The sequence below is a fragment of the Phalacrocorax aristotelis genome, chromosome 8, assembly GCF_949628215.1.
Source record: "Phalacrocorax aristotelis chromosome 8, bGulAri2.1, whole genome shotgun sequence".
Taxonomy (NCBI): Eukaryota; Metazoa; Chordata; class Aves; order Suliformes; family Phalacrocoracidae; genus Phalacrocorax; species Phalacrocorax aristotelis.
This window is the reverse complement of record NC_134283.1, coordinates 30,158,897-30,182,691: the sequence shown is the minus strand read 5'-3', so window position 1 is coordinate 30,182,691 and position 23,795 is coordinate 30,158,897. Positions and strand designations below refer to the sequence as shown.

At 38.7% G+C, this 23,795-nt stretch overlaps 2 protein-coding genes across 2 annotated transcripts in view; both read right to left on the bottom strand.

The window, feature by feature from the left end:
- Positions 1 to 651: 651 nt before the first annotated feature.
- Positions 652 to 7,082, bottom strand: FOXI1 (forkhead box I1). The gene is made up of 2 exons (XM_075100991.1): positions 3,704 to 7,082; positions 652 to 2,682 (listed from the first exon to the last, which is right to left on the bottom strand). Exons 1-2 carry the CDS (start codon positions 4,275 to 4,277, stop codon positions 2,129 to 2,131), a joined length of 1,128 nt encoding a protein of 375 aa, XP_074957092.1. The 5' UTR covers positions 4,278 to 7,082; the 3' UTR covers positions 652 to 2,128.
- Positions 7,083 to 16,083: 9,001 nt separating this feature from the next.
- DOCK2 (dedicator of cytokinesis 2) overlaps positions 16,084 to 23,795 on the bottom strand; it is a 214,020-nt gene continuing 206,308 nt past the window's right edge. Inside the window, exons 48-52 of the mRNA XM_075102170.1 lie at positions 23,373 to 23,500; positions 21,423 to 21,603; positions 19,817 to 19,937; positions 18,651 to 18,793; positions 16,084 to 17,382 (exon numbers count right to left, since the gene is read on the bottom strand). Of these exons, the coding sequence (XP_074958271.1) occupies positions 17,308 to 17,382; positions 18,651 to 18,793; positions 19,817 to 19,937; positions 21,423 to 21,603; positions 23,373 to 23,500 (648 nt within the window). The 3' untranslated portion in view covers positions 16,084 to 17,307. The remainder of the gene's footprint in view (positions 17,383 to 18,650; positions 18,794 to 19,816; positions 19,938 to 21,422; positions 21,604 to 23,372; positions 23,501 to 23,795) is intronic.

The window sequence follows — 23,795 nt, the reverse complement described above, 5'->3', positions numbered from 1 at the left end:
TCAATTTCCTCTCAGTTTGTGAACTATATACTCCACAGGAACTATGTTTCTGGGCAATTTGTTGTATGTCTGTTGAACCCAAGACAACAGGACTGACTGAATGCATTTCTCAGTTGTCACATGACCAAGTCTCTCTGTAACAAATGCTGCCAGCTGCTGAGTTGCAGGGCATGACATGGCCCACCTACTGGGCTGAGACTCTTGGAAGGGCTGTAAAATTCCGAGGGTGGGAGTTACAGCTCAGGCCTCAGCACATGTCTCACTTCAGAGAAACCTAAGAGTCATGGCGGAAGGACATCACCAGAAGGTCATTTTTTTCTTAAGCAACGTTAGCAGTTTAGGTAGACTTCAACATAGTGGGTACAAACCTATGAATAGTCAGGACAGCCTTGATAGTGAAAAAGTTGAAACATAAAAAATAAAATAAACAAGAATGCAGAAACTATTGTAGTCATACTGGCTAATTAGCATGTGAAAATATAGTCTGGTTTCTGAAATTTTAAATGATTGGCACCACTTGGCTCCAGCAGGGAAACTCTAAGGATGATTTTTATTTAGTGGTAATATTTTGCATTATAGCAGCTAATTATATTCCTCAGGCATGCAAATTTTGGTTGCCTAGATATACACTATCTCAGTCTCTGACCTTCTGTGACTATTATACTGCTCTTTCCTCAGGCAAATTACTCAAGTCAAACTATTAAGGAGACTTTTAAAGACATAAGTAGTATAGTACACATGCACACAGGCACACACTCTTCTATACAAATGCTTTATTAAAAATGCTTCTGGGGTAGCCCATAACAAAACTACAGCCATGTAGAGGTTAAAAAAAAAATCAGGACAAAATGGTATCTATTACAACATGTTTTCTATCATTCCAGAAGTCCTGTTAGTGCTCAGATGTGAATAGTTAAACTTGCTGTCTATGTATGCTGCAGGCTATCCAGTTTGAGATATTACTCTACATAAATGTGAAATTTTATTCAAGTCTTGTTTTGAAAAAACTTCATATATATTCTGAAATTTTGTGGCTACAGGAAAAAAAAACATTATTTCTAATATTTACACAAGGACAAACAGCATGGACTTTTACAAAATTATAAAAAAACTCACCACAGTACAGGGACTTTTTACAATATCTGCCATTGATGTTTTGAAAGCTCCAGCTTTTGGAATCAAAACTGATACAGTTAAACTTTCTACCTCCCCTTTCTTCTCCTCTCATCCCCTCCAATATTCAAATTCTTTACCCAGTAGAAATTATTCATGTATAATGTTAAGATAGAACAAATGTGTATTCTTTTGAGAAAATACATATATTAAATACATATATATTCAGGACAGATCCTCTTTTCCTTATGTAAATAGATTTGCATGTGTAAGGCAAAAAAAAATAATTTGACCCTGTAATTATAGTTGAAAACATTAAGGTCCGGCTGTACCAGCAGAAGACAATTCCACTATATTTTGCTATGCTTCCCTTCAGTTTCAAAATGACTGCTGAGTCCATGATGATGCCAGCTTGCCTCATAGCCATATTTCCCTTGGGGCTGAAAGGGGATAAAAATTTAGGCAATGTATGCACTAGTATTAGAGAAAACCAAAGACAGCACTCACCATTCAAATGTTGGTAGCTACTCACTATACAGTAGTTTTTATTATACCCCCTTCAGTGTCTCAGAATAGCTTTGGCCAAAAAAGAACTTGCTAAGCATGTCTAGTACAGGCAGCTTATATCAGCAAGAGAGGATATTTAGAGATATAACCACATTTTTATTAGTGCTTTAAAAGCATAGCTATATTAGTACCATGCCAGAAAAAGCTTCATGCCTAAGGCAAACAGCACCTTCTCAAGGATGTCTGTAGAGGACCATGGTTGGCAGCAACACAAGCACAGTGTCTCAGGAGAACTCTTCACTACTCTTGCTGTTGCGATTCCTGATTTTTTTATGTGGAGCTGCTGAATGTGGAGTGTTTGTGATTTTAATAACAGGTATCAAGTTTGTGGCTGTCAGAAGGTACGATGCAGTGTGGGTCCCAGAGAAAACAGGCTAATGCTAATCACGTGCCCACAGATCATTTCCTCTCATAAACAGGTATACTTTGGTGTCTTACAATCCTTCATTTAAACCTCTGTTCCTTCCCTGGAATACAGAGTGTTATTTGTGCTGATACTGCTGTAAAAATGAGTGTTAAACTGATTGAGCACAGAGTTGCTGTAGCCAAGGTGGCTAGAAGGCATAGAATTGGACCACTCTCCCACACCATGACTGGGGATATTAGAGAGTGGAGAGTAGGAATTAAAGCCTGCCATATTCTGTCCCATTTTGTCAATGGGTTCAGAGTTGAGTCCCAAAGGCACGGAGCGGCTCACTGAGTTAGAGCCATTAACATATGCAGTCATACTGGAGAGGAAGTTACTGAGGCATGGACTATTAGAAGATGGAGGTGGAGATCCTTTCTCAGGTGAATTGTCAGTCCCAGGGGATGAATTTTCCAAGATATCCTGATGCTCTACAGCTTTGGGGCTGCCAGTCAGGGCACTATCATCTGATTTCTCAGATGCAAGAGTGGAAGCAGTAGCCCCGATGTCAGACTTCCTTTTCCTCTTCCTGCGAAAGTTTCCATTGTCAAACATCTTTTCACAGTTTGGGTCCAGAGTCCAGTAATTCCCTTTTCCTGTTGAAGGGGACAAAAAGCACAATTTTAGTTTAAAAATATGCACACAGACAGCAAAGAGCAGTCTTCTAAGGCTTTAAAATGTTTCTTATTTTACAGAAACAGAACAATTGCATGAGCAAAAACCATACGTATGTTTTAATCACCCAAGAGCAGGTCTGTTGAATTAAGAAAAATTGTGTCAAGTTTTGGGCTGTATCTTCACACAGGTAAAACTACAAGTGGAGCCACTGGGAGAGCTTCTTGTTTTGTTTTCTTGGTGAGGGAAGGAGGTTTTCAGTATATAGCTGGTCCTCTGAATTTACAGCAGAGAATAATCAAATCCTATACTGGGCTGCTCCTCCAGTGGGGTAGGATAGGTTTCTAATGAGATAGAACCAGATTTTTGGCCCTCTGTGACAACATAATTGAATGCTTTTAAATCTTCCCAATGTTTCTCAACAGCTATTGAGAGAAAACAATAAATAAAGGAACAATTTGACAACGTATCAGGCAGGGGGTTGGAAACAGCAGAGGTGTGATTCCAAGCAAAACACTATTTGAAAACAATGAAATAAGAGCAGCCTGCTGTCCTTTTGAGAATTATTGTTGACTCTCTAAAGCTACTGGATTTCATGGAAAATCTGAGTTTGCCTTGTCCCCTTTCCATTAATTCCCAGTTAAGTTTGACATAAATCACATGCATTACACCAAAGGGTTTTGAATGTGACTTGCTTAGTTAGATTGCTCCTGTGCTTGCTGAGCCTTGTGTTCAGCGCATTGCTCGGTTCTCAGGAAGACCTAGAGCAGTAAAGAATCCCCTTCCCTGCAGAGATTTAACAGCAACACTGCTTCAGAACTCAACTATGCAACAGTTGCCTTCTAGTTCAGACCTACAAAAATAGAAGGGCTGCTATGTGTATGTCCTGTATCCATGCTACTATGTCTCTTTACAGTGTATTAGACATTTTTCAATTAATCAAGTTTAACTGGGGGGGTGGGGGAGGGGAGGAGGGAAGGAGGAAGGGGGAGAAAGCTATACCTGGATCATCTTCATCTCGGGGCACCTTCTTGAAGCAGTCGTTGAGGGACAAGTTGTGCCGTATGGAATTCTGCCAGCCAGCTTTGCTTTTGTTATAAAATGGGAAGTTGTCAGCCACGTACTGGTAGATCTGACTGAGAGTCAGCCTCTTTTCAGGTGCTCCATGGATAGCCATGGCAATAAGTGCAGAGTAGGAGTAAGGTGGTCTAACCAACTTCATAAGCTCTTCTTGGGATGGGAGAGGAAGCCAGCCAAGGTCAGTTCCTCCCAAGCCGTGCATGTTAGGCAAGAGCTGCCTTTGCATCCCGTAAGACTGAGGAATGAAGGGACTGGCATTGGATCCTGGGAGATATGGTGGAGGGGTAATGGAAGGTCCATTTAGCCAGAGGTAAGGATTGGGGGTGGCGTTGTAGTCCGTCGTCTCAAAGGTGCTCGGTCGCTGGGGGCTAGGGATGTTCTGTGGATGGAAAAAGTTCTCATAGTAGACACTCATCTCTGGAGGTTCTTGACCAATATTCGGAAATTGTGGGCTGCAGCGTGGTGGAGAGTGCGTTTGTGGATCAAAGGAGCTCATGCTCTAACGCAGGCAGCTGGTAAGTTATGACACACCTGTACTAGTGCTCCTTTCCTGAGACAGGTGCATCACCTGTGCCCTTCCCTACGTACTTATGCACCTGTAAGTGTTTCAGCTTGTGCTGCAGGCTCCACCCCACAGCCCTGAGTGGCTGCAGATGAGGACGATATCCTTTTTGGAATGCTGGCAGTCCCAGCCAGTCACTGATGTCACATCACCCAAACCTGAAAGTTACAACTGTTTATCTTCTTAAATGAATGAAGGAATTTTCCACTAATGTGATGCACATAAAGAAAGCCTAAGGTGCCTTGAAGTTAAAACCTCTCATCAGAGATCCTCCTCTTCCCACCTTCCACAATGAAGCTTTAGCATTTAGTATTTCTTTTTAAAGAAAAGCCATTTTGTGCTGCTGCTAGTACCACATCAGAATGCAAAAGCCATTGTCACTCATCAATGAAACAGTAGGGACATATATTTACTTAAAAAAAAAAAAAAAGAAGGTCAGACCTCCTTTCCTTTCTGCAATTTTAATTGCAGAGTTGCTTGAACTTCCCCCTAGGCAATCAGAGTACTACAGCCAAATTCTGTAGCTGGTTACTCACGTGCGTAATCTTACTGATATAAATGGAATTAATCCCTAAACTAAGGATTAATCTTGTGATAAAAAAATTTCAAGCTTAATCATCAAACCTTTCTTTAGAGCTTAAATTGGTGAACTGAGATGAGAAATTATTATTTGCTGCTTCCACTTTGCTACAGGATTGGTGCAGAGAGCTCATAAAACCTCTTAGCAGAATTTCCAAGCAGGAAAGAGGCAGTGTTCAGCACACCATTTTTCAGCTAAGTTCCAATAACTTCATTTGATTCTATGCAGACAAAAGCTAATTCCATAAAATTGAGTAACAAGGAAAAACCTCTAGCCCTTTTAAGACTTGGAAAAATACTTACTGCCTTGCATGGCACCCTGCACTTTTGAAGAGGAAAAAGCAGAGCTGGAGTCTCACCAACACCTGCCTCAGGACGAGGACAGCTCTCACAACTGTGCCACTGCAAGAACGACTGCACTGTAGTTAAAAGCATAGTTGCAGTTCCCTTCAGAAGAGATATTTGCTTTTTTTTTTTTTTAATGTTGAAGGCACTTACATACATTTGGAACTTGACTCAGCTTTAATAACCCATGCAATTAAAGAAAGTCCAGGTATAACAAGGCCTTTAAGGTGGCTCTAGTCCTGTCATTTCTGCAGAAACACAAGGTTTGACCTGTAGATCTGAATTCCTGGCGGTACCAGAGACTTTTTTACTTTGTCACACATTCATCATTTCACTGAATGTTTTGTGCTGCAGCACCACCATGATTCACCACCCCCCCCAAGCATTAGTGATTCCCCAATGTTATGTTCATATTGTTGTTGCTTTGAAAGGTACGAAAAAAATTTCACTGGCAATACAACTGAAATATTGAGTACAGGGTGACAAAGCTAGCCAATCTGCCAGCCCAGAAATGTGTCTCTATAGCTGTGATTTAAAAAATCACATGCTTTCACTGCACATGGAATCATTTGTACTGCAATTGTGGACAAACAAATTGCTATCTTAATTTGAATGACTGAAAGTTCAGAGTTTGTAAATGCTAACTGCCTATGCTGAGATATGCATTAACCAGACAAAAGGGAACACAGTGGGGTCAGCTTATTTTCTAAGCGACAACTGCCGTGCAAAAGGCGACTTGGACAAAAACACCAAGTGATGATTCATTTTTCAGGAAATAATAATGTGAATACCTCCCTCCTCAAGAAAGCTATCTGAAATAATATTTCTTCTCCATAAGAATCTGAGTTACAAACATGCAGAAAAGCTGTTTGAGCAACATTGCCTACAGCTTCCCAATTAACTCACTAACACAGATATATTTTAAAATTATACCTGTAGTCCTGCAAATATTAATGTTACAAATATTGCTAATAAAACCCCCCGTTATTTACAGAAGAGTCAATGGAATAAAATGTTCAAGAAATGCACAAATGAGTAAAAACACTTTTACAATTAACTAAGACACAGAATATAGTGTAAAAAGTAAGCATAAAAAATTTTTGATCCTCTCAACAAATTACATTTTTGCCAAACAAAACCTTGAAAATGAGAAAAAACTTCCAAATTTACTACTGCTCAGGGTTTGTTTATTCGAAGAAGTGAAAATTCACCTAATTGCATCATGAACTTTGATGAGTGGCATCTAAATACTTATTCCCTGAGGTGCTCTGCATGCATAGTCACAGTTAGTCTGCAGTGGGCGCTGAGTGAATACATGCTTTGAAAATATGCCAGGCTTTACAACAGCAAAAAACCAGAGACTGATGAAGGTTGTAAAACTTCCTCCACAAAGTAATCTTTATGAAGTGTTGGTGCTGCGCGTTTTAGGAAGGTCAACCCTGTGCTCTGCAGCTGCCTGAGAATGCATGTTACTACCAGACCCACCTTGATGTGACACCTGAGCAAAGTATCACACCAAACTAAGTAAAGCAAGGGCTGAGGTGAAGAATGGCAAGTACTGCTTTTAAAGGCAACTGTAGGCTTCTGCCTATGGAGCTCTGAGAGAGAGTGCAAAGGTCTGATCCCTTCCTGGCACGTGTGTGCTGGCAGTTTCTAGCACAGACGCCATCTGATCAGCAACATTTTTCCAACTAACCATGCCTGATTTACTCAGATGGGAGTATGAACACCACCAGTGAAAATGGTACTTTGTCAGTACTACGGGCACGCCTTACTGCTCGAGAATCACTGTGATACGTGTTCCTGCGTAGCACTTCAGGTGCAGATGGTCATATGCAGGCAAAAGGCAGCAAGGAAAGAATAAACTTTGCTCAAGGTGTGATTGCTCAGCAGGGCTGGTCAGAACTGGAGTTAATTGAGTCTAGCCAGGAATAGTGCCCTGGTGTCCTCACCACTGAGACTCCTCTTCCTGGCAGGGCTGAAAGGAGAACACAGCAATCCCAGAAGTGGAGAAAGGACAAGGAAAAATGGTGAGGCTTCCATATAAAAAGGCTGGGGAAAGGTGATATGCTGACCAAGCTATGCTAACAGATCGTGTTTAGGCCTGAAAAACCCTAGAAATAACATGAAGGCTGAGTCTGGAGTCATAGTTTAGTGATCATTGCTTCCAAATGCATCAGGCTTGGTGAGGTCTTTGTAGGCAGGATGCATCATGTTTTTAACATTTCTTTTTACTCCAGTATTGTAGAGCCCTGAGTGTATGTATCTACCAGTTGGAAGCCTTATCAACCATAGATTGGTGGTTCGTCAACTCTTGTGTTGTATGAAGATTTGCTCCTCTCAATTTCTTAAGTGAAGTTCCAAAATCTGCAAGGCTGAGGCTGGGCCCCTGCAGAACTGTCATTCTCCATACATTATTGTCGGTCAGTCCCTATGTACCCCTCTGCTCCAGCCAACAGTAATATTTCTTCACACTGATTGCCCTTTTACAAGGGAAACCATAATTGTCTGAAATCTTGCATATGAAAAGTTCAAATTTCATTAAAACTAGGAATCCTCAGCATTTTCACTTATACTCCGAAGTAACCTATACATTCAGTGTTTTTGAAATGCAGTGACTTGGGAGAAGCGCGTACACACCAGCACACAGTAGAAAGCAAAAGCACGGGGGTCAAAAGGTAGAGAATAATATGGGGAACTCTTTGTATGCTTTTGTAATATTTTGGCTGAGATACTCCTAACTGCCTTCTTAACTGGATTGTTTGGAAAGATAAAGCAAAATAAATACCTGCTGGTCTCACAAGCACTTTAAGGTCATCATGCTGTTTCACAGTGTGACAGTTTTGGAGAATTTACATTGAAAGCACCATGCCTGCATGATGCAAAGCACAACATAGTGCAAAAACCCACTCTAATGACTCAGGTTCAAAATTTTGTAGTAGTAACTTCATCCTGGCAAACCTTATAACATACCGCATATCATTTGTGCCTCAGACAGACAACATAAAGCACTCTGCATCATGTATTTTAGCTAATTAGTCAGAAAACAAATTGATTGTTTTCACTTTTCATATGATACATACTGCCAGATAATCCCACGGTGCAGAGATGCATTTTTAATGAACATGGAGCTTTAGGCTGTACTGTTAACACCATGCATAACCCCAGTCCTGCTGCATTAGCACAGCTGAATACCTTGCTGAAGAGAAGTTCACACAAGCTATTCATGTGGTCACAAAGAAGAGAGAAAAATTGTTTTGAAAAGAAAAGAGTTCATCTACAACTCAGCATACCAAGCAACCCACCTCATTTCAAACAATTCACACACTGAATTCAGAAACAATTCAGTAACCATTGATAAAACATTCTCACATAATGACAAATTATCTATATTCTCAATTGCCTAGTAGATTACTTGTAGAAGTCTTCGCATTTTATTCCAGTAATCATCTGCCCATTGTATGCACAAAATAAACCACACCATCAGAAGAAACAAGGTGTAGCAAACAAAACAATGTCATCTCAAGGTGATTACAAAAGCATAGGAATAGTAAAATTCAGTATTGCAAAACAAGGGAACTAAGCTTTATTTCTAGAAATGCAGGTTGAACATTACATTAATGGAAAGGGTAATATCATTTGGATCTGTGCCATAAATACTGCAATGCTACAATGCCCTTAGGTTTTTTAAGTCTTTCAGAGCAAAACCACTGTGGAATTTTAAAGCAACTTTATAACTGGGGTTTTGGAAGACTGTAAAACCTTACAAGGGCTAGTAGCTGCTTTCTGACCATGAGAACTATGATAATAAAAGCAGTCGTAACTCCTGCTTCAACAAAGGCCTTCCACCATCTTGCCAACATATAATATGGTAGAGGGGATTAGGTGTCCCCTGACTCATGTATGAGTCATGACAGGCCATAGGCAGGCCAGGAATCTATAGCCTCCATTTGGCTGCCTATGGCTCCCATGGGATCTTCTGCATTGAGATACACAGACATACTCAGCCCTGCAACAGAGGGATATCTCAAGTCCAAACCAGACACGGAGAGATTCTGCAACAAATTCCTCTCATGTTAGAATATGAGGTGTCTCTGAATTATGGGAAATTAGTACAAATATAGATACTTCAATCAATCATACTTTGGCAACCTCACTGCTACTACCAGCTTCCAAACAGCTGAAATGCTTGCCTCTTTTAGATTACCTGGTTATTCTTCTTTGCCTGCCACTAAATGTTTGTTTATACTAGAAATAAACAGTGCTAAAATCAGACGCAGTGCTGTATGACCAAGGAAATTAAGCTATACACCTTTCCAAAACCCTTCAAAGTTTAAATTCTTGTGCATTTCAATGAGATGCACAACAGGATTTTTACAAAGTAAAAAATAGTAACATGCTAATACTTCTGTTTCAGTCAGATTTCATCATCAAGGTATTTGCTTATATGGCTAAATCAGTTCCTCCCACTCAGAAATTTAAATGGAGATCTCATTGAAAAAATGTTTTAAAACCAAGGATTTTTCAGAAAACGTAACTTTTTGTTTTGTTTTGTTTTGTTCACAGTGTTCTACACCCTTTGGTACTTGTACAACACAAACACTTGGGGAAAATTAATTAGCAACGAAAACTGATAAGTGAATTGGTACAATTTTAAGTGCAGTGAACAGCTTTATGAACACACCCGGTCATAGATAAACTTAAGGTTGTTTTAATGTAACCAGGGTTTAACTGCAGTAAGCTAAGATCATCTAACTTGTGAGTAGGATGATATACAGTTTTATAATCCTTGCACTTCCAGTTGCTCCACTTTGCTTTTTCCGGTATCTGGGTAGACAGATCAGTAGTCTGAGTTCTAGTATACGGGCAAAGTATTGCAACTACTTATCACCCTCTAGTGACAGTTTTTGAAAATGTATCGAATTAGTCCAGATCCGGCCTAGAGAGAATTTAGTAACAAGTTCTTACACTGGCGTGATCTCTGTCCCCTTAGCAATACTATGTCGATCTAGATTTATAATTCTGGGATCTGTAAAAATAACCAAAGTTATATGTAAACATTTTTAACTTTTTCATATTAGAATCCTTTGTTTGCTTTGAAATTCTGTGAAGAAATTTGGTAAGTTTAGGGACTTACGTCTTTCTTTTAGGTTTGTTTCCTTTGCTCCTTTGTTTTGCAGTACTGATCTCCAACAGTACTGTTTTCTTGTCCTGTGAAAGAAGTCTAAATGCAGTTGTTAAGAAAGATTATACAAATTAAGGCACTGTGCATTAGTATTATTGAGTGTGTCAAAGCACTACTGAAGCACTGCTGAGTGTGTCAAAGCAACTGAAGTCATGTGGTAGACTTGACATTCCTCAGTATTTGTAGAATCCAGGTATCCAACCATAACGTGCTTTACGATAAAATGTAATATTCCTGGCTAAAAGAACTGCATCTGAAGCAACTCTATCCAGAGATGTTTTCTTATATATAAAAAGGTACAAGCAAACATTCTGGGGAAAATCTTCTCTCAAAATACCTGCCAAACATGGAGGTTTTTTAGACTTTTTCTTGTTACAACAGTACAAGATTCTTACTACTACAGCTAGCTAAGTGTCTTTTTCTGGCTGCTGGCCTGCCAACTCAGGGCATAGATACATTAAATTACTGTTTTCTGGCTGATTTCTGATTCCCATCACCTTTCCTGTGTCTTCTGAATCAATTGCCACTTAAACCCGTTGTAACACCATCAACAGCCACCTACCATCAGCCGAACTAATTCAAGTCAATGGGAAGGCCTATGAAGTGTTATCTGTGAATGACAGGTCCTTCATAGCTCCCACATTAACCTATTAGTAAATGCAGGCTGAATACCCACATGCATAATGGGGCATATGGAGCTGCAGTACACGCTAATATTTAATGAAAAAAATCATTAACACAGAAACTACATTTGTTAAAGCACAGACACTCACAGCGGCTCACTAGTTCTAGGGTCAGCCGTATGAAAGATCACTCATGGCACCGCCGAGCTTTCTGCTACCCTGGAAGACAAAAGCTGCATTGAAAAGGGATAATTCTATCCAAAACCCAATCAGATCAAACTGTCCTCACTTTAAAACCATGATTAAAGTTACCTAACATTTTAAAGTTTATGAAATCCATGGCCTACCTGGGTTTGTTTGCAGAGCAATTATTCGTTTACAGTGTTAATCTTTAGCACACACTGCATCATGATAGCAAATCAGAATAGAAAATTACAGACTGAGTCAATAAAGAGTAACTACTCTCCTCACCCCACAGCAGTAAATATTGCCAATACTGAAGTCCTTACAGCTGAGGGCAGCCCCTGGAACGTTGCTCAATGTTCCCTCTCAAAAGGACCTTGAATGCCCAAGAGCAAGTAGGAACTCTGTTCTGGAGGGAAATATAAGTAAATACTATAATACTAGTGACTACTCCAAGGCATCCAGGATCAGAGATGGTTGCAAGCTTTTCTCATGGAGGCATACATATTCCTTTGAAAAAAGGATTTACCTAACAAGATGCACATATCCGCCTCCAGAAATTAATGAGGGAAAGGATCCTTAAACTGTTTATTTTTCCTCCCTCCTCAGAAATGGTTTTAAAAAAAGGAATGATGCAAAAGACAACTTGGCTTTAAACTGGCTGAATTATCTCAATTTAGACATGAGAAGGATCCTGTGTTTGCCTAAGTTATTCCTTTTATCTTCCCACACTCTGGAAGATTGACCTGTGCTGTTGTTTTAAACAGAATGCCCTAGATCCAGATGATTCCCATTGAGGTCGGCATATACAGAACCAGTCTCTGGGATAAATGATCCTTTTGTTAAACAGTATTGCACTGCAGCTGGAACAAAAAAGAGTCTTTTGGTCTCTGCATGACAGCTAAGCTAAAATAATTTAAAGTGGAAGAGCAAGTTAGTATAGAGTTATGTGAGTAGATGGCTTTAAACAAAACTCCTGGACCTCAGCTGACTTAAACAGAAACCAGATTTAATAATAACAACACCATCTTCTTCTGTCCTACCTTGCTATTTTAAAAGCACATTTAACAGATTTTCTTGTTTAAAAGTGCCCTCCTCCCCAGATCAGGGTGGAAGAGACCTACCTCGGAGCTTGACTAGCTTTTATGATTTAACTTATATCATTATTTCAAAGATGCTTCCATTGATTTTACTTGGGTGGAAATAAAAAATCCTTGATAATCAGCCAGACATGATACAGCTGCTGCAGTACTGTGATAGCAGTGAGCAGTTTTGATTCAGAATCTCTATAGTTGTAAGTACAATAAAATACTTGTGGATTTATCCTACTTCAAAGCAGATATTTATGCTCATTAGTGCAATCAATGTAAAAATCTCATTATGACTCTGGGTATAGACTGTACGTGATGTGATTTATCAGCCATCAGCTGTTGAACTGCTAAGAGACTTCATATTCAAACTGATCAGGTCAAACCCTCAAAGTCCACTTCACTTCCTCAGCAGTTTCCCATCACCATTCCATATTTTTTTCTGCAGGATTCCTTGCACATACCTTCAACTCATTTTGAATGGAAGTCTGCTCCATCGTTGCCACTAGCAATGAAGCAAGCAGCCAAACAACAGCTGTGAATATCAAATGGGTCAAAGAGAGCAACCCGACCTCTGAATCCATTTTGTCATTGAAATTTCTGTAACTTTAGTAACATGACACAAAAGCATTAACCTGTCTACCCATTCCCTGTCCTTCTAACAGCTGTGACAAGTGCTTGGCACAGGCTTATTGCTTTTTGCCAGTTAGGAACTGCTCTTCAGCCAGTTTTTACAGTAAAATGGATGCTGGCTGAAAACACCAAGCAGAATACAGTAGCTGGTCCTAAAAATTCCTCCTTACCACTCTGGCTACTTGATGTCCTCCAGACTGAGGAAAATTTTCCACTGTTATTCCATTACAGCTTCTTTGTATCAGTAATTGTGGGAGCAAACTTCCTCTGGATCTCAAATCTCATACAGAAAGCAGAATAGTCCACCATGTCAGTTATACGAGTTCTTTTCTTCAGAAAGCAGGATAACACAAGGTTCCTTCAATTTAAATGTGATGAGATTGGACATATTCCAGACTCTTAGAGTCTTCTGCGCTGCTAAGGCTACCGTTCATATGATGCGTTAGTAATACATCCAGAAAAATCTGCTTACACAGTGTCGTACTGCCTGTAGTTTGGCATATTGGTTTGAGTTAATTTACCTTGTTTTTTGTGACCTTCTATCAACTACGAGCCTGGAAAAGGACAGTCTTTAAAGAAAGGTCAGAAACTTGATCAAACAAATCTGAAAACTGGAAAAAAAGCCAAAAGCCAGGCCAAACAATATCAACAAGGAAAATGAAAGCAGAGATCAAATGATCATCACACTGTGTCTGTGGACTCCATACAGAATAACCACCGTGGCACCCATTACCCCCACTGGGGGTTGGGACCAGATGATCTTTAACGTCTCTTCCAACCCAAACCACTCTATGATTCTACTCACCCAAAATTTCCACTGTCTAATAAAAAAGATTACAGACCACATGTTTTACAGATAAAAAGTTCAATGTCAAGCAGTACTTGCAGCAAATACACAGGTCTATCAAACATTAATTCTTAGTTCAAGAACACAATGTATTCCTCAGGTTCGTAAAATCTTTAATGAAACTCTTCCTGCTTAGAAACTTGATCCTTATTGACTTGTACTCTGAACACCTTCCTATAGGTCACCCCAGCTAATTTTTATTGGAATTTTAAGAGCAATAAATTCTCCACCAAAATGAAAAATTAAGCCATGATTTCATAATGAGGACTTGGACAGCATCATCGTGGCCCAAACAAGGGCAAGTTGGATACCCAAGTTAGGTAAAGAATACCTGAGAATAACTTGATTTAACAGAATGCTAACATTTGCCGTCTATGACCAGACCTTATATTGCATTGACACTGTAGCTCTTCTGGAGCTGGACGATTACTAGTAAAGTAGCATTGCACTCCATGAGAGATAAAGCCCAGGTGCCTGTGCCTAAAATTCAGACATCTGGCTAACTGAACATACATGGCATACAGCTTAAATGCATCTTACACTGTTGCAGCATAACAGCTTTCTACAGGTCAGCACATAAAAATCTTACCTCCACATGCAGTCTTTCCTACCCCATGCTAAACGTCATTTATTACAGGCTCACACTACCCAATCATTATCTTAGGGCCATGCAGTCCAGAAAGCCAGACTGTTACTGTGCAGCCTATCCAAAATGTCCAAGAGCAGTGAAATAAACTTTGATGCCAAAAGCACATGAAAACATTGTTGTGTCCAGAAATGCTTCTCTGACCTCGCATGGTGAGCGGTGGTAGGGCTATACGCATTACAGGTGAAGCTACCCCTGCTCCATTAATTCCCCAGGGGAGCAGCCAAAGCCTGACTCTATCGTGGCGTAAATTTCTGCCCTCTGTTCTTCACATCAAAGAAAGTCAAATACACAGGTTCTGTGCCGCCTGAATATATCTTCCTTTGCACACATGAAATAAAAGCCTGTTTAGCTTGTGACAGAAATGACAATAATCAGTGCTGATTTACTTTTGTAAACTAATGTTGCCAGACTGCCATACTCGCACTTTACTATCCCAGGACATCACTATTTGTTCATTTGGACGAAATATCAGTATCCAGAGCTTCTGGAAACTTGTGAATGGCTGGAGCTTGTTGTCCAAATATACTTAAAATCCCAGTTCAATGTATGCCCTGTCCTTGGCAGTTATTTTTTCTTTGTTAATGTTGCTTTGCTGCTCAGAGTTCATTTACATGATTTCAGGCTTGAAACAGATCCAAAACTGGGCTGGCAAGAAGAGGACAACCTGTGATGCGGGACAGCTAATAATATTTTTGCTGATATTTGGTAAATTAAGTGCAAATCTAAACTCTTCATCAAAAATGATACTAAAACCTGAGAAAAACACAAGCATGAATCTTGAACAACTAGCTAAACACTCAACTTCCTCTGGACATTGTGCTCCTGCCTTCCAGGTATTTGTTTCTGGGCTCTTCCTTCCCTTCCATGCTTTGTACTTTTTAATTATGAATCACAGTCCTTTAATTATAATTTATAGTAATAGCTTGAGCTAAAACTCTTATTCCACTCTCACATGAAAACATAGCTGCAAAATACAATAAGCAAAAGATAACCTTTAACAGTTATCTTTACGAAGAATAAGCAGTTGCTAGATCATCCTTTCCTTACTTGCTTCCAGTAGAACCAAACCTTTTCTTTTAAAATACTTTTTATTTTGTGATATCAATATTTCTTCAATGTATCTGCAAATAATATTGAAGGACAACCCAGGTGCCCTCCTCCTTCTTCCCCCAGGTTAGCAAGATGCAAAACATGCACGCCTCAGCCTTCCATCTTCTCCCACTCAAAGACAATCTACTCTATTGAACTGAGGGTTTTTTCCTAGAAAAGCCTTCTTCCTCTGTGCTTCCTCGGAAGCAGTATCATCTGCTGTGAAAAGCAAATAAAACAAAAAGTCTATCAGCATCCATGCTGACATTGTAGTTGGTGTTAAAACTGGACCCATTTTGTCTTGCTGCCTATGGTTATTCTAGTGAAAAGAAGTACTTGGCGCAGTGTTAATTCCAACTGTAAACATTTCAAACTTCTCACAAAAAAACAATCACTAATTATTTCCTGCAGAAAACAGCTTCACACTGACAACTGGTAAAGAGAGTCTAAATTCATTAAATAAACTATTCATGCTGAACATAGAAGTGTTTATAGAAATAGTTAGGCTTATAACAAACTGAAGATGCCTTTCCATTTATTCAACCACTCAGCAAGGAATAATTTTAACCTCTTTGTCTTTCCCATATCCATACAAACAGCAACAAGGCGGCTCTCGCCCATCCACAACACCATAAGTGGTCATATTTTATTTAATGAATATAAACTTATGTAGGTGTCTGAAACAAAGCGATTTTGAAAGTTTGAAGGAAATCAATTATTCGCCTTTTAGAAACCTTTATATTTGGATAACATACTTGCCTTTAGAAAGAACTGACAGATAATAAATGCCCCCCACCCCACCTCCCCCGAGATGCTGACCTGCAGTGCTGCCTAGCTTCATGCCAATAAGGCATTATCTTCCAACTCTACCTCATGAGCTGGAGAGACACAGGAAATCAATTTGGAAAGCAGAAGACTTGGACTTGTAAAATTCCATTTGCTCTCAGTAAGAAAGTATTACCTTATATATGATGATACCTAGAGATTTCTGGGAGAAAGGTTCAAGGCAAATAAAACAAATTTTTAACATTTTATTGATGAACAGCAGACAATGGAGCTTTGTTTATTATAGTGCTGGATGTAATATCAATTTGTACACGTGTAAATAAACTTCCGCACATGTTTTCAATGTAATAGCCGCTGTTCTGAAAATAACTCGGGCATATGGTCTCACCGTCATGGACATCACCCTGAGAAAGATTGAGGATACAGAGCAGTGTGGTGGGAGCAGCAGAAGGACCTGAGGACTGTAAATCCAACTACTGCCACAGAGTAAATTGTCAGTGGCTATTTTGTGCTGAGCCATCTGTTGCCTTGACTACACTGCCAGCAATAGTTTAAAGATAGCTGGAGTGTCTCTATACAAGCTACACAGAACGATAACTTCTATGCTCTTTGAAAAGAACAGAATCCAACTTACATCACATAGTAAAAGCACTGCAGATGGCCTTTTAATACATCCCTCTTCCTAGAAATACGTTTTGTCACCAGGGAACACACAATGTCCTTTGACCTGTGTAACCTGAGGCTCAATAAACTTCTGTTCCATATCCTAGCAGGCACATCCTGTGGTATTTTCTTCATATGTTATTCCTATATCTGTATTGCAAGTAACTTGATCATATTCTCTATTAGCCATTAGTTATCAGTCCCTTTCTTTAGGGTTGACAGTGTTCTAAAATAGGATATATATGTATATTTAATTATTTTCAGTTGAAAAGTAGAGTCATGTAATGGAATGAATTACAGATCTGTAGATGAAGATTTGAAATGGTGTTCCACAGACTGCTTTCCATCTTCCAGAACTTTGGAAATGCGCTGCAAAAAAGAGGGGAACAGAGTGCCATACATTAAAATGACTGCTGTCTTGGATTCAGCAATATGTATATTAATTACTAGCTTGTGGCCTTAAGCTGTGGCTAGAGAAAAGGGATGTTGACCAAATCCTGGATATTTTGAATTAATTTCTCTATCCTCCAAAACCATAAACCTGTATTTAAACCTGTCCACATGATTCTAATCATGCTGCGAAGCACTATGCAAATGGATTTTTGGCTTTATTCAGCCCTTTTTCAGACTTCTAAAAAAGGACCTTTGGTCCTCCTTGTTTTATATGCTATTTAGGTTTAACTGTGAGTGGATGAGGTAATGGTGAAATGCTGTTTCTCCTGGGTCTGAAAAGAACAAGTATGTAATAAACTGAATATAAGTGAAATCCTACAGACTTCAAATTAATAGGTTATTCTTGTTTCCACCAGAAAAATATGAAACCTAAATCTAAAAAAATAAAAAATTAACCTTTGCTTTGAAAGATCACCGAAGAGTTGACATGTAAAATACTACAAGGATCACAGAATGCTTATGCAGTATGCATATCAGTAGCTGCCAGCATTAAATGTCACCCTCCCACTACCTGAAAAAATAAGAAAACTTTAAAACATTTGAATCTTAATATCTGCACTGACTATACATTTTTTTTCTCTCAAACACTACATTAAAATTCAACACACTTAATTTTGTGAAATTTCCACAGAAATCAGTGAAAGGTTTTCTACTTTAAAGGAAGGCAACTTGTTTTGAGCAACATTAATGACTCTAGTGTAAGCCAATTTCTACTTTCCAATCAGCATCTTTGACATCAGAAATTGACTCACTGTGCATGTTGTGGCAGTTACGCTATGCTTCCCTTACTCTGATGCTAGTGCTAACTGCCCAGTGTAATTAAATCGAACAAGAAATAATTATTAACAAAAGTGGAAAGCAAATGTTATGTAAAGTAAATCAGAGAAAATTAGTAGGTCAAATGAGACCTCTTGCGGTACAGATGCAGAACTGCACATCTGAGCCTTCCTGTTAAACACACAGATGTATATTGTACTCCAGAAAGTACAGGTAGGGGCAAATTTTTGCCTCCCCCTAGAGCTTCCACTCCTCTCTCTGAGCAAAGAAGTAAGGAAAAAAAAAAAAACCAGAAGTAAGGGTTTGACTTATGATCTTATGGTATTTTAAAATGACTTAATTTTCAGAGCATAGAACTTTTGAAGGGGTAACACTTTCTTTTTTCCCCATAAACACACAAAACTTACCATTGTTTTAAATAACTGGTTCACTTTCTTTTTTTTGGAGGTTTTCTTGTCACCATCTGAGGTGGAAGGAAACACTGGTTGACTCAACCTATGTGATGCAACTGTTTCATCAGGTGTCACAGAGCTGACGGACAGAGTTAATCCTTAGAATAGAAACATAACAAAACAAAACAAAACAAAAAAAGAGTCAGAGTGTAAAACAAAGCAGAATTCAAAATAATGAAGTACTGCAATTATGAGAAACAAATGAGACATTTTTATCTAACTATATCCTTAGAATACAAAAATAAGTAATAGGGAAGCACTAAACTTCATTACATGGAAAGTGAAGAGTGGAAAAAAATGAACCAATCCGGTCAAAGAAGAAAAAAATACATGAAAAAGAAGTGGGCCACGACAGTCTGTTGTGCTGTGCTAAATATCTGTTACATGCATCTGGGAAGACAGGAACAATGAGAACAGATGAAGTGCAGGCTAAGAAATGGGATGTGCTGTGGAAGAAGCAGGGGGTCAAGAATATTGAAATGGGACGCATTTTCTCTATATACCCTAGCCTGGAAATGCGCTCCACCTTCAGTTACACTTTCCCCTTCCCTATCATGCAACTGTCAGTCTTTCTGATGGGCAGTTATGTTACCTCGTTTCCCTTCCTCTTGCTGTGAGGGAAGCTTATGTTATTCCTCTCTAACATAAAAAGCAGAAGTTGAAACCATACTACGGGGCAACGTTTGGGGATATTCATCTGCCAAAGCAAAGTACACAGCATTTCTTCCTGTTTCAAATGCTGCCCTCAGCTGTGAGGGCAGAATTGCAGAAGCCCTTGCTTCTGCAAGCGAGACCCTACAAAGCAAGGAAGATGAATAAGATCCTTGCACTTTCAAGGCAGGGGGAATGCCCACGCTATACAAGGAAGCAAAATTAGGAGCTCCAGAAGTAACACTTTTAGAATTTGCATGTTAGCACTAGGCAGCACAAAGTTATCAAGCAGTAGTAGCAGCCCAGCCTCGCATGCACAATACACACTTAAACTGTGATCCTTGACTCAGAGGCACAGGGCCACACAGAGAGCGCTACCTGTTCCGCTTGGAGCAAAACCTTTATTGCTGTGTTTTCTTAACACAGCAATAAAGAAGCACAGAACTCTTGTCTTACTGTAAGCAGCTTACCTGGGATAGTTGGCATAGAACGACTAACAGAACTCATCTGCTTGAGGACAGATGTTTTCTGAGGTGCCACTATATGTTCTGAGAGGTTGGTGTCACTCATGAACTCGTATTTCCTTGACAACTGTTTAATTAAAAAAAAAAAACAAAAAACCAACATTAATGATGAACTGAGATATGAGCAACAAAGATCTAAGCAAAATAATATTTTGTGAAAAGGAGAAAAGAAAACAAACATGTCTAGCCTGAGTTCTTCATGGGATTGTTTGCTGAGTAAACAATAAAAGTAATTAGAAGCAGTAGAATTGAGTACACATATAATATTATACACGAGCTAAAAACATGTAACGATTTTGCAGATGATTTATAGTTAGATAAATACTTCTCATTCCACATAGAAAAAACATTACTCTAAAAAAGCTAGCTAGAAGAGATTCTGTAATCTGGAACTGTAGGATGGTATTCCTACCATGTCTTTGGAATAATACCATCAGCCAGCTCTGACTGTGATCTGCAAAGTAAAATGAAGTTTTGAAAACATTTTTCCCTATTGCATTAACATAGCCAGCTCAGCTGCAGCGAGGCTTGTCACTATTTTCCTGAAGCAAAAGAAAATCCTGTAACTCAGTATGTTCTGAGACTCCCACAGTTAGGTGTATGTGTCACCTAATTTAATCAAAACACAAAAGTGTTACTTGGTTTTGTTACATTAATGCTTCTCAGAGCACGACTGTGCTTTATATCTCTCTTTTGCATGAGGACATGTAGTGTAAGACAATCATAATCCTCCATAAGTTGCTCCTTGTTTCTCAAAAGAATCTCAGCTTTCTACTGAATTCACTTTGCCTTTGAGGATTCCTCCAAAAACTTCTCATCAAATAACTTACGCTCTCTCCTTTTATTCAACAATCTGTTATTGCCTGACATTTTAATTTACACAGGGCTTGTATCAAGAGGACATTTTTCAATTTTTAAAATTTATTTCTTTTTATACAAAAAGCAGAAAAGTCTTCTGAGAGTTTAACTATTTAAAAAAAAAAAAAAAAAAGCAGCACACTGTAAGTTACATAAGTCATTCTAATGATCTACCAGAGCAACAAAAGCACTCAGATGATCTATGGAGCGAGAGATGCCAGTGCTTCCAAACTTCGGCAAACAGGAACACTGTTTGCAATCTTGCAATTTTCTAACAGCTGTGCGTTCCATAACTAGGTACAAAATGTACAGGGCTCATCACTTTTGAAATAGCCCTGACTGCAAGGAGCTGCCACAAAATGTCAGCACAGTCAATTGCCTCTCCATGGGAAAGCTAGCTTAACCCTCCCAATATAGTACTCCATTTTAAGCTAACCAAGCTTCAGAATTTTCCACTTCAGGGCTATATTATCTGTCATCATGAGCAAGTAGAGATATTCTGATTTTCCACCGATTTGCTTCCTCCTCACCATCTCACAGGTTTCATCATGGCAGGGCAGATCATCTCTGCATACTGCATATTTCCCTTTATGACAGCTAGAGTTCTATGTGATATATTTTTCTATTCCTAAGCAAAGGAGTAACATTCTCTTTCTTACAGGTTATAAAATACTACTGTAAATCAGCAACATACACATTTCATGTCAGAGGTAGAAATATCAGGTGCTGTCTTCTCATCAGCAAACACCACACTGCTTCTTTTTGTTCTTTTTTTGGACCTTCTCATCTTTACTTCAGGGTGAGGATTAATTGGCAGAGCAGTCTCCTCTGATTCTGCTTTCACTTGCTTTGGTAGCACTACTTCCAGATCAAAGCTGCAGCAGCAAAAGAAAAAAGTACAAGTTGCTGAGTGATATTTCAAAAGCCACTCGCATTCTGATGTCATTTCACCATGAAATATAAATGCAGGTCATCGTTTCCTTTGACTTTCTATGCAGCCTTGCAAACTGCTGGCAGAAAGTGGATGATGTGCTTCAGCTGGCAACTGTAGATACAAATAAGATGCTTTCAGGTGGTATGACATTGTCTTAAAATGTTGCAAAGAATGTAAAATATTAACATGAGTGCAAATCCCATTTTAAAGATTTGTGCATTAGCTTAAGAATTCCTAAGCTAAACAGAGTTAGAGCTCATATGGCAAGTTTATGCACAGTGATGATGGTGCTGAAAGCAAGACAAGCTATTTTGGTTGTTGAGAACAGTGGAACAAAGTATTACTATTTATTGCCACATTTCTGTCACCATTCTGTGATTCTGTGATTTTAAATGCATCCTCCTATTTGTTTCACCATATTGGACAACAACACACATACCCAGTGATGAAAAAAAAATCTCCCTCCTCTCTTCCTCTAATTTTTATTGTTTAAAAATCAGGCTATTTTTCATTTAAAAAAAAAAACCAAATATGAAATTGGTTCTGGCTTTACACCCTTCTCTGCTGATGTAATTAGCCTATTGAATATGGGGCTGAACTTACTTTACAACATAAAAATTGATAAATCAAGTAGTATAGTGAATTTGTTGGCTCGTGCTTCCTAGAAACAAATTAACGTCATAAGAATTAAATAAAGGTACATGATTCAGCTGCTTAAGTGTAGTTGTCTGATTCCACAAGAGGTGTCCTGCTTTCTTAGAGACATGGGACTGGCAGATATGACACAAATCATGCCTGTGTGCTAGACCCTTCTTGAGTGGAAGCTGAAGGGCAGGAAGAGCAGCCTGGAGCATCTCATAACATGTGATGCTACGCATCTTTGTTAAACAACTCAAAACATTTAAGTAAGTAGTGTGAAACAATGAACTGGCAGCCAAACATGCAAGAATAGAGGGGTATCTTAAGAAGAAACACTTCCAGGTTAGGGTCATACACCTTTGGACTTTTTACTTTTTAAAAGTAACTACTCAAAAAAGGAAAGCAGATGTTTTAAAAAAAAATCACAATTGAACACGGCTCAGCAAGATCAACTTTATACATAACTTGTTTGCAAAGAAGTTCTATGTGCCCAAAGGATAATTTATAAATTTATCAAATCAATTTTGGGATAAAAAAGCTAACCAATACACCTATAGCTGTTCTCTCAAATTAAAAGTCTTCATGTTTCCCAGTACTGCATTTAAGAAAGCATATTAGGCAAAGCATTTTACATTACTACAGGCATTACTAAAACGTTCCACCTCCTTATTTGTAATCTCATAAAGGCTGTCCTCTTCCCCTCCAATTTTCAGAAACAAAAAGATGCCAATTAAGTTAAAATCTATATAGAGAAACTTGCAAAAAACCCACAGATCTTAGTTGTTTGTTTTTTTTTTAAATGCCATTTAAACTTCAAAATACTTGTTTCCCAAAAATGAAATGCCACTTTTTTCAGTGAGAGTTGAGTATATTTTGTCTTTTAAGGTTGAAATACTGTAGCTTTAAGCCTAGAGGAAGGGACAGCTACAGTTAATAATTTTGGCATAGTCTGAAAAGACTGCTAGTGGTCTTTATCATTGAATGTCTTTTTTTTTAATCTTTTAGTTTCATCCCATAAAACTGGTTAAAAACCAGGAATGAAAGAAAATTTGTATTGTATTCATAACCAACCTTTCTGAAGCCATTTTGTTTGGAGTACTGCAGTCTGAATTCATGGAAGTCAGTGAAATAACTGATAACTGACGATAGGATCTCAGCATTGATCTTGGCCGTCCTACTCTCTTGTCATCAAAATCTGGCTACAAGATAGAAAAAAGAAACATTTTCTATCAAACAACTTTGTGTGAACCTTGGTTTCATCCCTCTTCACCAGGTCCTGAATATAGAAGAGATGTTTTAACATTTGACACTAAGTTATTTGCTACCATTAATTACTGTGATTGTTTCTTTCTCTCTGGACACACTCTAAGACCTCTCAAACTCAATGATACAGTGAGTAGCTAATTAATTACAATTGACATAATTAACTGCATATTTGAAAAAGAAATTAAAAGAAACAGTGTCTGCTGATTTTATTTTGAACAGACCTGGGGC

Excerpts from the sequence above, each read along its gene's own strand:
- FOXI1 (XM_075100991.1), bottom strand. The coding sequence starts at position 4,277 with ATGAGCTCCTTTGATCCACAAACGCACTCTCCACCACGCTGCAGCCCA. Across the intron at positions 2,683-3,703 it reads CCGAGATGAAGATGATCCAG|GAAAAGGGAATTACTGGACT; the intron begins GTATAGCTTTCT and ends CCCCTTCAACAG.